Source organism: Cupressus sempervirens, chromosome 4, assembly GCF_028749045.1.
Source record: "Cupressus sempervirens isolate cs-2001-9-10 chromosome 4, ASM2874904v1, whole genome shotgun sequence".
Lineage (NCBI taxonomy): Eukaryota > Viridiplantae > Streptophyta > Pinopsida > Cupressales > Cupressaceae > Cupressus > Cupressus sempervirens.
In genome coordinates, this window is record NC_143121.1 from 280,875,502 (window position 1) to 280,888,483 (window position 12,982).

Genomic DNA, 12,982 nt, shown 5'->3' on the forward strand with positions numbered 1-12,982 from the left:
GTGAATTATTAGTATGCATAATTGGTGTAGTAGATGAAGTTAATTACTATAGTCAAAAGAAAATATTTTTTGTTCAACAAAGGACTTAAATGGGGAATTGATAGCTTTGAAACTACTATGGACCCATGTTAGGATCCAAGCATGACTAAAATAAAACCTTTCAATTATGTTCATAATTTGGTTATATTACCAAGAAGCTTATTTATGTTTTCAAAAGGTGGGTGGGGTGGGGTTGGGTGGGGTGGGTGGGTGTGTGTGTGTGTGTGTGTGTGTGTGTGTGTGTGAGAGAGAGAGAGAGAGAGAGAGAGAGAGAGAGAGAGAGAGAGAATTTATATATTTGTCCCCTCTCTATCTCTATGTTTATAATGGTTGCCAATTGGGTGTTAAGCATGGAGTCTTAGAATAATCTAAATCTATTATGATACTCTTGGTCTGTATTCTTTTTAATGTCTGTTCCATTCAAAAAGTTGGGCAAGGTCAATTTAAAAATAATTTGGCCTATTTTCCATACATTTTACAATATATGAGGTCAAATTAGTTTTGATTAAAGGAAAATTGGATTTATAGGGGCCGAAAAATAAAGATTTTACAAAATAAGTAAAAAAGTATCAAAAATAGTACCAACAACTTTTTAGAGTGTGGTTGTCATTGCACCAAAAGACTATTATGTCATTGCCCAATACAACCACTCAACTTATAGTACATAGGAGGTGGTTAATCCATTGACATGAATCTTGAGGGGAGTGCTAAACATTTTGCTAACAATCTCCCCCTCAACATTACCCGAAGGGTTTGAGCATTCAAACCTGTGACCAAGCCCTAATGCCACTTGTTAGAGTGGGGTTGCCATTGCACCAAAAGACTGGTCTATCAATTCCCCCTATCTCTACAGCTAATGGACATGGAGAAGGGGTCGAGTGGCCCCAACTATTATTAACCCTAGTGTCCTAAGGGCTATGGCTAGCCTACTATTCTAAATGGGCCAATCATTCCCTCTCACTTGGGAGGATATAGAGCTATTCCTCCCACCCAGACACCTTCCCTTAGAATAGTAAGTGTTATCCAACCCTTCCGCCCATCAACTATATCCACCCACCCTAAACTAGATTTCTTGTGGAAGGGACACAACACCCACCCTACAAGGCCTCCTCCCACCCTGCAAGGGGGGGTGGGTGCCCTACTATTCTAATATCCCTAAAAATATATTATTGTGATGGATGTAGAGGAAGATAAAGCCTACAGAGATAGTTAAGCCCTTGTCAAGAATCTCAAGGGGTGCGTTGAACATTTTGCCAACACAACTAAACATACAAGGCTAAACAAGAAAAAAGACCAAATGGTACAATGGACTAACATCCACACAGACCACAAATATTTTACTAGGCTCTCATTTGTAAGAGCACACTCAACTATAATACTTTTCGATTTGTTAACTATATTATGAACTAGTGTACTTCTCTTATTCTTCTCCTATTCTTACTCTTTAATTTAGTAGTATGCCTCGACATGCACTCTTTATCATTCACATCCTTAGCCCTTCTGTTAAGAAGTTAAGTTGTTTGCTATGATGTTGTTTGTATAATAAAAAGGTCTATAAAGAGGTGATAGCTTCAAATCAATATGAATAGAAACATAATAAAAACAAAACCTTACAACTAAAAGTATAATTTAATAAAATAACAGTAATAAAGCCTTTCCAAAAAAAGGTCATATTTACCATAAAATAATTCTAAATAAGTAGATGAAGTTATTTAAAAATATGAGCTCTCGTACATGAGGTCAAGGTCTTTCTCACTATTGTCGAGTCATGATTCACTCATACCCCACACGCTTTTAATGTTTGCAGTCACTAGGAATCTTCATCTGACTGCGAAGCTTCTCCCATACCTTGCTGACCTTTTCCCATACCTTGCTGACCTTTTCCAATTATCATCTGACTACGAAGCTTCTCCCATACCTTGCTGACCTTTTCCAATTATCTTCCAAATGGGGATAAACGAAAACTTTTTCCTATATATGTAAATCCTACTCTTATCAAAATGCAAAGCATTCCTTAAGAGGCCTTTAGTTGGCACATCCCATGCAGCATTATTTTCATAAGAGTAATATGATTGTGGCTAGACTTTTTCTTGTTATGTAATCAAATTAGCATTCATTTTTATTGTTGTTTTTCTGACGGAGTTTGTATATCTAGATTTTAGCAGGTCGGAGAGTTGTCGGACATGGAATTGATGAGAGCGGGCTTGTTGCTGATCACTATTTTCATTGGGTTGTTCAGTTTCACACACTCAAATTCAGATGGTAACATTCTTTTGATTCTCATTTCATTTCAATATTACATAAAATTAATTATAGTTTGCATTTTTGGGCAATTTTTAAACATCTAGAAAATTAAATTTGGAAAAAAAAATCAATTTGAACTATTTAATACTTTCAGTTTTGAAATGAAACTTAATGTGTGATATAAGCGTCTGATATTTTCCGTATAGGCTTCCTCAACATCAACTGTGGCGCCATCGATAATCAAACTGACAATGACCTACTCTGGATTTCCGACGCCCCTTTCATTAAAACTCGCAACATTTCGCCGTTGCGTTCATCAGGAAACCTCCATTTGCAATACCGGACATTTGCCTATTTTACCAATCTACGAGCGAAAAAGTATTGCTACATGCTCCCCGTAGAGCCTCGTATAAATTACTTGGTAAGAGCAACTTTCGGTCCCGATTCCACAAGTCCTTTGGCGAGATACTTCGATTTAACTATCGAGGGAATCAAGTGGAGGAGTGTAAACCTATCTGGTCTAAACAGTCAGACCAACAGATACTACGAGATCATCTTGGCCGCCAAAAGAGAGAACCTGAGTTTATGCCTTGCCCGCAATCCGCAAACAGAAAAAGAGAGTGTTGTTTTCATTTCAAGCATCGAGCTGCGCCCACTCGAATCCTCCATGTATATCTCAACGGATTTGGGAAAGTATGCCTTGAGTCTAGCATATCGCGTAAATTGTGGTACATCTTCCAAAATAAGGTAAGCGTTATGATATTACTATCAGGATTTAATTGTATGAGGTTTTTGAGATAAATTTATTGACAAAGTAGTGATTCACTGAATCTATTTTTGATGAGAATAAATGGAACACTTATCATCCATTAGATCTAGGTGATGTTCACAGAGGTTAAACACCATGACTTCTAGGAGGTCATACTCCAGCTTGAGCGCACTGAACTACAGAGTTTTCTCCATTGTTAAACCCACTTTGCTGGCTTAACAAGTGGGTTGCAAGCAGACCGAGTTTAACCTGGAGGAAACTCACCCTGCTCAAGAGTAGTGCTGGAATGGGTGACATCCCAGGAAGTGCTTCACCTCTCTAAATATCACCTAGATCCAATGACTACTACAGTATGAGTACACCAATAGCCATTCGCTTTAGCTTAATTTTATTTTTCTTGGCTCCTGATTGGTCAGTTTGTGCAAAAACATACTATTTTTTGGGTGAGCTACTATTTGGGAGTTTTAGTGGTGGGTATTGGACAAATGTTTACAGAGAGCTAGCTGAATGTAGAAAACTCGAAAGGTTATCTTTAAGCACTTCACTCATTCACCAAAAAAATTCGTAAATTTTAACATGTATTGTATGTGCACGGCTGGCTACTAGATCGTTTCCCTAATTTAATTCCAAAATTGTGATGGCATTCGGCAGGTACCCAGAGGATCCATTCGACCGCATATGGGAATTCTCATACGCAATCAACAATGCAATGAATATTAGCACCAATGACGGACAAACAAAATCATTAGGCAGCGAGTTACCGAATAATCTGCCCCCAGACGTATCAAGGACTGCTATTGCAAATGGAATAGCAGAGAAATTGATAGAGCCATTATATGAATTCGCTGAGCAAGGAATGTACTCTTTTGCTCTCTATTTCTGCAACATCGTCCAGACAAACCTCACACACGATTTCACTGCCTTCATTAATCAATACAATATATCAGATGTCATACTTCTAAACTTTCTGCAATGCTCACAAATAAGTAAAGAGCTACAACTTGACATTGCCGACCCTATAAGAATAATTTTACAACCCAGTTCTACATCGCAGTCGGGACCCTTCATAAACGGAGCAGAAATGTATAGGAAGCTGGACGTGCAGGCAACTACATACTCCGTAGATGGTAAAACCTCTTTCCCCATTCAATGGCGATGTTCCAAATGCTGTGCATTTAAATTGGACAATACTTTATGCACATTAATGTTTGTATGAATTGTGTGAATTCAGTGGCTGCGATCAGAAAAATAGCAGAGGCAATAAATGTTCCAGACGATTGGACAGGAGGAGATCCATGTTTACCAGCTGGTTATTCTTCAACAGGGATCACCTGCAGTCACGATGATCCTCCGCGAGTCGTTATCATGTAAACATAATTGCAAATTTGAGTAATTTTTTTTCTAGATTGAATTGTGTATTGTTTATCATCAATGTTTTGATCACATGACAAAGTGGAGGATTACAAATAGTAAAAAGATATGGACCAAACCTAGCTGAAGAGATATAAGAAGAGAATAGAGGATGACACCCAAAACAATGCCATCCTATCCTCTTTGCTTCTTATATCTCATTAGGTTTCATCTGCATCTTTTTCTAATCCTGCAGTTTTTCATCCTGTGTGATCTGAATAGTTGATCATAAAAAATACACACGATCCAATCCAGAAAAAAACTTATCTTACTAATAAAGTCTGAAAATCTAATAATGTTAATTCTTTGAATTATATATCTTATGCTATTATTAATATGTTTGATTTCAAAAAAAACATTCGACAGCAATCTAACAAATCTGCATCTCGGGGGCGTCATACCTAAAGATATAGCGGACTTAACAGCACTAACACAACTGGTAAGATTTTTCATAGCTGTATACTAATTTACCTTTGAAATAAGAATGTCAAGCTAGGTTTTGATAAAAATCACATTGCTTTATACAGTATTACTAAATCTAAGCTGCCTATTGTAGCTGCTAGGAAACAACAGTTTGTCCGGCCACATTCCAGATCTCAGTTCATTGAAGAATCTCAGAATTCTGTAAGATACCTATGAGTGCCTACCATCTGAAATTTGTTTTATGAATTAGAAAGGTACTTTTTCTACACATTTCCTAATCTTTGCAGCTTTGTTGGTCCGGGAAAGGCAACTGCAAAACAATCAATTTACCGGAGAAATTCCAAAATCATTGGAGAAGCTTCAAATGTTAACTCAACTGTATGTTTACTCACTACACTTCCTATGTCACTCCATTGGAGCTTACCTGGTAAAGCTTTGAAAGTAGGTGTTCTTATTGAGTTTCTTCATTTTCCTCAAAAAGGTTTCTGCAGGGCAATAAATTGGAAGGAACCGTCTCCAGAGGATTAGTGAGACCCAATTTGGAGCTTCGGTATAAAAAAATTCTTATAAATTACAACTGTACAATCTATTATGTTTGCCTCCTCTTTAGCATGACGCATCATACGATTGACAAGAAAACAGATATGCTTATTAATTGTGAACTTTACTTTGCAGCGTCGATCCTCAAAATAATGCTGTGGTAGGCAGCCGCAAAATAAAAGGTTGGGTAATTGGGCTTTCAATTGTGTGCTCGGTGATGTTAGTTTTAGGCATCCTTTCTGGAATTTTCCTTTGGAAACACAAACACCCATCGCAACCATTTCAAACTTCGAATGGTCGAGTTCCATCACAACAACACACATTTGCAGATGTTTCTCCAATATTGAGTACGTGAAAAACATGTCCATTTTAATTGTACAACTGTTTAGTCTTTATATTCTTATATAGAAAAGCCTTTTTCTTTCACCTTTACCCTGCTTGGGGACTTTAACAGTAATTTTTCTTTATTTGTTCTTGCTCAGATGAAGAAAATGAAAACAATTATCACAGGCTGGCTGTAGAATACACAGAGGAAGATATTAAAACTTCCACCAATAACTATTCCAAACCCATTGGTAAGGGAAGCTTTGGATCTGTATTTTATGGCAGACTTTCTGGATTTGAGGTCGCAGTCAAAATACACAAAACTGATTCTAATCAAGGCCGGAAAGAATTCCAGAATGAGGTTAGTACTCCTACATAGATTCAACTAATCGCCTATGATACAATCTCATTTGAAACTCGCAATTTTTTTCCCCCTGGGGTACAAATTCTTCTCTAACAAGTATTCTCGATGGTTTCAGGTAGCTATGTTGTCAAGAATATATCACAAGAATCTTGTAAATCTTATTGGGTATTGCAGACAACCCATTATGGCATTGGTCTATGAATACATGCCATGTGGAACATTGATTGATCGCTTATATGGTATTTTGCATATATGGTTGAATTTCATTTATATTGTGATATTGTTATTAGAATTTAACTATGTTGAATTTGATTCATATTTTATGAGTAGTTATAGGATGTGTCATATCTAGGAAAGTTCTGGTGTTCCACCTCTGTAAACATCATGTAGATGCAATGAGTCTTAAGAATTCCATTCCTTCTCATGAAAGATAGGTTCTGAGTGAACTACTACTCATGAAACACAGATCAATAAATTCAACTCAAAAACCTACACAATTGAATCCTAATAATATCACAATTTAACTTGCTATAAAAAAAACAGCTCTTACTTATTGATTCACCTTACATATGGCTTTAAATTTCTTTTTCTATTTGAAATTTCTTTTTCTATTTGTACGCATGGCCAAATTGGAAACTCCACTTGATTGGCTTACGAGATTGAATATTGCTAGACAGGCTGCAGATGGTAAGTTGTTTCTAGTTGCAACAATTCTTTTATATTTAGAAAAACCACCATGTCTCAACTATTCTATACATGTTTTGCAGGTTTACTTTACCTTCATCAGAGTTGCTATCCTCCAATCATACATAGAGATATAAAGTGTAGTAATATACTGTTGGATAACAAAATGTCTGCCAAGCTAGCTGACTTTGGCATATCAAAATTGGTAGAGAGTGCTAGTGGTTATACACCAACTGAAGTCAAAGGGACAATGGGTTATCTTGATCCTGAGTATTTCACATAACATCGTTATCTTTCATTTTTCTTAAACATGTTTGTTTTAACTACACTTAATGTGTTTTTCACCTAATATGTGGATGTTATTGTAGATACTTTGCAACATCATCATTAAATGAGAAGAGCGACGTCTACAGTTTTGGAGTGGTTTTATTAGAGATTATATCTGGAGTACCACCAAAGGATGGAATAGTACAATCGGTAATTTATATATTTGTAGACAAATTAAGTGATTTCAATTATTTTGGATATGTTCATCAACAACATAATAAAATAATCATTGTATCAGGCACACAATTTGCTTTTATGTGGCAAAATAGATGAGCTTATGGATCCTTCATTGGGTGGTCAATATAACGTAGAATCAGCTTGGAAAGTAGCAGAGATAGCATACATGTGCGTGGAAAAGGAATCAACAAAAAGACCCAAAATGAGTGCAGTGTCTAAAGAATTGGAAGAAGCAGTGACGCTTGCATATGGTGATAACAATTATTCTACTTCACATACCATTGCCTCTTTTAGTACCAGTGAGATGCCTAGCCTTAGATAATAAGATTTTATAGCAACTATTTTGTCTACCTTGTTAAAATCTATAATATCTTTGGAAAAAAAAAATATGCATGTTTCTAGATAGGGATAGAAATATTCTATAAAAGAATAATATTAAATATTTGTGAGGTCAATTCAAAATTTAGAAAGGTCAGTAATTCCCAAACAAATTGTGTAATTTTTTAAAAATGAATTTCAAGATCTCTATATAGATGTTATGTAAGAACTAGTATTGGACTACAAGGTTGATCTATGAATCATTAATAAGTTGTGTATGTTGTATTTTTATTTTAAGAAGATATAGTGGTTATTGTCATTTGATTAATGAGAAGAATGAGGTGTTGTAGTATTTAAAAGAGTCTAGTTAGTTATTCATTTGTAGTTTTTATTTCAATGTGTATTTTGTTTCCATCCATCATAACATGATAATGGTTCAATTGTAATTAGTTGAGTTGCATAGTTTAGACATGACAAATGGACTTATATGAGATTGTATAATCATAAAGATAGGTACTAATATAAATCATTTAAACTTACATTTTTGTGAACTTGCTGACATTAATTTTAAATATAATTAATCATTTGAAGGGCATTCAAAGTCAGCTCATAACATCTGGCCTCTTTTCCCTTAGAAGAACAACATTTCTTCATATTTAGATATTTTCTATAGAATTTCTTCAATGTTATTTATTTGCATTTGGTTCAAATATGTTATGTATTAGTTAAAAACTAAACCACATTGAGATAATGCATAAATGAAATGGCAGCATAAGACCCCATTAAATGAAAAATATGAAATAACAAACTGTCAAGTAATATCTAAGATAGTATATTAAAATAAAAAGCCACGATAAAAATAAATCAATGCACATTATGTCATTTTCATACATTTATAAATATTATCACTTTTGTTTTGAATATCACACATGGCAATAATGTATCATAGAAGAATTTTATACCAACAATTAAATTCACACAATTATCAACCTTAGGTACTTGATAATGTTATTGGCTGCCTTCTAATAGAATTGTATATGTAAAGCCTTATATGGCTCAAAATATTTATCCAAAATTTGTACTCTTCAAATAAAATATGTTTTATTACATAATCTACCTTCAACAATGTATAGATAATAAAAATTCCCCTCTCTCCCTTGTGCATCCAAATTGGCATCATTCATGATAATTTGGTACTAGAAACTATTAATTGTATATTTACTCAACCAATAATTGCAACACTTAGGGCATGTTGTGACTCATTACAAATATCCACAAAATTTTAACTTTTACTTACTCTAAAATTTGAAGGGAATAGTTTTTAATTTTGTCATGTTAGGATAATTTGAGAAATATATAATTGTAACCATGTCAAAAGAATATGGTAATTGTTGTTTAAAAAATAAAAATCTTGGAAGTGAGAAAGGATAATGAGGAGGAAACTTGACAAGAGCAAATTCTCTGAGATAGAAAATGTTGATGAAAAGGAAAAGAAAGTGGATATCAGAAGGATGGTGGAACAAGGTGTATGGGAAAATGAGCAAGGTCCAAAAAGGAAATAACTAATGGCTATGGAAAAGAGAAAATAAGTGGCATGATGCCAAGATGAGAGAATAAGTGAAATGAAAAAAGTGCTAGGGACAAGATCTAAGGGATTCTAATGCAAGGCTTGAAATATTTAAGGGGAAAAGAACTAGGAAGACTCCAAAGTTCTAGAAAATAATCCACCAATATTATAATTTTTTATGATGATAGCATGCAAGGATAAAGTTTTTTTTAGATTGTAAATAGGTGAAATCAACATATTCTAATGATAATTGTTCACCATTCTAAATTTATTAATGAGAGGTGGGAGAAACATGAGCAACAAGAGTAGGGCTTCACTCCCTTGCATTGATGGTGAGGGAGAGGGTGAGGACAATGACAAAGTAGATGATGATGATGGGGTGTTTGGAGGTTTTACAATTGATGGGGATTCGTTTGTGCTTCACATCTTCTGGTTTTGAGTGCAATAGTGTTCTTCACAACTAGGGTTAAGGGGCTTTTCCTAAGTGCCCTTTTCATAAATCAAGGCCCTTTCTTCTTACAACATTGCACATAACTAGATGTTGGCACCATTCTCCTTGTATAGCTTTCCATTTAATCCCCCAACCATATAAATCATGCTTTAAATGCATTTTCAATTATTTCCCTTGCACGCATCACCTTTTTTGTATATCCCCCCAATGTTTCTTGGGTTCAAAGGCTATTTGGGCACCCAACACGTCGAAGTCAAGGAAAAAAATAAACTCTTGGTTAATGATATTCAAGATCAAGCAGAGGAAGGAGAGCCAAATCATATCAAGAGGAAAGAAGCATGAGAGACAAATGATTTTGTTTGAGTAAGGAGGAATACGTTTTTATTAAAAAAAATCCTATCTTCATTGGATCTTTGAAGGTGATAGACATACTAGGTTTTCCATCAATATACTCTAAATCAAAGAACTAGAAATAGAATTAGATCTGTTAGGCTAGATGATGGTTCCACTGTGAATGGGGAGGAGGATATTGCTAGCATTGCAAAAAACTTCTTCATGGATCTCAACTAGAGATGCAATGCAACCTTCTATGATCCTACATGGATTTTGGAGGTGATCCATGAACTTATAATAGAGGAATACCACAATTACCATTTAGGTAAGGTATGTATCCAATGAGTTTGTGATGTTGTATTCGCTTTTGAAGCTTCCAAGCCCCCTAGTCCAATTGGTTTTCCCTTGACATTTTTCCAAGAATTTTGGGACATTGTGGGAGTAGATGTGTTTAATGTAGTCTCTGACTATTTTGAGAAAGGTTGTGTCTCAAAAAGATGAACTCAAATTATATTTACCTTATCCCTAAGAATGGAGATCCTAGTTCTATAGCTAACTTTCAACCTATTGGGCTCTTCAATACTTTATATGAAATTTTATCTAAGGTGATTGTCAATAGATTCAAATGTGGCTTGAAACAAATAATCTCAAAAAATTAGAAAGGTTTTTTTGGAGGAAGAAATATCCTTGATGCTATCATCTCTACTCATGAAATTGTCCACTCTTTGAGTTCTAGCACTCAGGTAAGGATAATGCTCAAGTTGGACATCTTTGAAGCTTATGATTGAGTGAACTAAAATTTTGTAGAACCTCTTTTGTTAAATATGGGTTTAAGATAATCTATTTGAAACTTATTGTCATTTGTGTTACTACAACTATGTTCTCTGTTTTGGTCAATGTTTCCCCCTTGGAGTTCTTTTCCTCATGAAAAGGTCTATGCCTAGGAGATCTCCTTCCCTCTTACCTTTTTAAATTAATAATGGAAGTGCGTGGCAAGAACATCCAAAATAAATTTAACTCTTTTTAGTAGGTAGTCAAATATATTGGAATTTCAAAGATTTGGTTCAATTGAATTTACCCTAGGTGTAGACCACATTTGAACATCAATACATTTTTATTAATATAAAAATATACAATCAATTCACTTAAAATAATCTTATTAAAAAATTAGGCATGACATCATCACTACATCATCATTTTCATTTATGGATATTCCTTTATGAAGGGGACCATTCTTGTAGTGGCTATAGAGGCACGAAAACCATCATCCATACGAAGGGGACACATTTAGTTTTCTTTTCCAAAACTTGTCAAAAAGAAATACAAACAAAACATTTTTCGTAGCTGGATAGCCACTATGCCATACTCATACTCCATGAATTGTACACTTAACTTGTTGACTTAGAAATTATAACTAGATACAATGAATACGACTCTATAGCCAATCTTTACCGTGAATAAACTCTCATTCTTGGGTTGTCTTTGACTGAGAGTATGGAAAGAAAATTCCAATGGTGATTTATTTAAATGACAGCAGTAAGGGATGCCCATTTCCATAACTTCGAATGCTTCTTGTGGCTTTAGATTTTTTGTCATGGCCAAAATCTAGGGCAAAACACACACACTTTTTTTTTTTTAATATAATAATAATTAGGTTCACTACGGTTTAAGAGTTGATTCACAAGTGAAGGAATATGTTTACTACATTTCATCTTGAGTTTATAATCGTGAGAAGGAAAATATTGTTAAAGTTAAACTCTCGTTATTAAATTGGTATCAACATTTGATTCGTTATTACATTAATATTACAACAATGTATTAAAATTATTCTAATATTGATCAGTGGAGTATAAATCCAACTATCGCATAGCCTAGACATCAAAGAACTAATTACTATGATATCATGAAATAATTGTCTAACTACAATCAAGCTCAATTCTAAAACTAAATATAATTGAATTAATGATTCATTGAAAGATAATAATAGCGATAATAAAAACATAGCTAAAAATTGAATTAACTAGAATCTAGACTAAAATTTACTAACATAATTTATATTTGCAACATAACCATTAACTTTCTTTACTAATGAAAACTAGAGTTACACTAGTTAAACTTTTACTAAACATTTAATTTTAAATCTAAATTTATTAGAACTAACATCTAATAATATTCAAATGAAGGAGAAGTTTCAGCTATACTTACAACAATTTTCAATATTAACCAACATTGTTAAAATTCACATACTAAATTTCATTTATACTAGCTCAAGATTTAAACTAACTTATTACAACTAACATAAGTTAAAACAAAACATTAACCCAAGGACAACTAACTTAGATTAATAAACTAACTCAAACTAACTAATTAACTTAAGAACTTAATATAAAACATAGACAATTCTAAACCCCTACTAACATCTAACCTTCTAACCTAAAACTAAAAACAAACATGCTAACCCCATTTAAGCTACCTTAAAATTAAAAAACTTTAAATAAGATAAAACATACTAAACTAACAACATAGATATAAAAAATTTAAATTAAAAACATGCCTAACACTAACAACTGAACATTTTAAACAAAACTTACTACTAACATAATAGCTTACCTAAACACTAAAACAAAACTCACATAACAACAAGACAATTAAAACTTTAAACACTAACCAAATGCTATTCCTAAAATTTATGCTAACCTAACCTTAGTACTACCCCCTCCTTAACTCCCACCACACACTACTTACTACTAATCCCTACCCATGCCTAAACTTCGATATACGCTATCCTAAGCCTGCATTGCACAAGTCTGTCCCCTCTCTCTCTCCCTCACACAAGTACCATCTAACAAGGCAAAAAGGTGAGGAGAGAGAGTTTGGAAACAAAAACCTCCACCCTACGCTTATGTAAGTTGCCCCTCCAATGACAAAAATGTAGTAATAAATTATATGACCAGTCATAGGGGCACGCGACCCTAATTCCTTTTTTCGCTTGCTAAAACAATTCGCTTAGAG

General features: G+C 34.1%; 1 protein-coding gene across 1 annotated transcript; it reads left to right on the plus strand.

The window, feature by feature from the left end:
- The first annotated feature begins 2,207 nt into the window (after window positions 1-2,207).
- On the plus strand, window positions 2,208-7,914 carry LOC149561091 (putative LRR receptor-like serine/threonine-protein kinase At1g67720). The gene is made up of 15 exons (XM_089823747.1): window positions 2,208-2,301; window positions 2,490-3,030; window positions 3,704-4,179; window positions 4,284-4,419; window positions 4,829-4,901; window positions 5,019-5,086; window positions 5,192-5,263; window positions 5,367-5,435; window positions 5,561-5,772; window positions 5,908-6,110; window positions 6,229-6,357; window positions 6,737-6,800; window positions 6,881-7,067; window positions 7,166-7,274; window positions 7,363-7,914. Exons 1-15 carry the CDS (start codon window positions 2,223-2,225, stop codon window positions 7,621-7,623), a joined length of 2,679 nt encoding a protein of 892 aa, XP_089679873.1. The 5' UTR covers window positions 2,208-2,222; the 3' UTR covers window positions 7,624-7,914.
- Window positions 7,915-12,982: the final 5,068 nt, after the last annotated feature.

Excerpts from the sequence above, each read along its gene's own strand:
- LOC149561091 (XM_089823747.1), top strand. The coding sequence starts at position 2,223 with ATGGAATTGATGAGAGCGGGCTTGTTGCTGATCACTATTTTCATTGGG. Across the intron at positions 4,180-4,283 it reads AACTACATACTCCGTAGATG|TGGCTGCGATCAGAAAAATA; the intron begins GTAAAACCTCTT and ends GTGTGAATTCAG. Across the intron at positions 5,087-5,191 it reads TTGAAGAATCTCAGAATTCT|GCAACTGCAAAACAATCAAT; the intron begins GTAAGATACCTA and ends GGTCCGGGAAAG.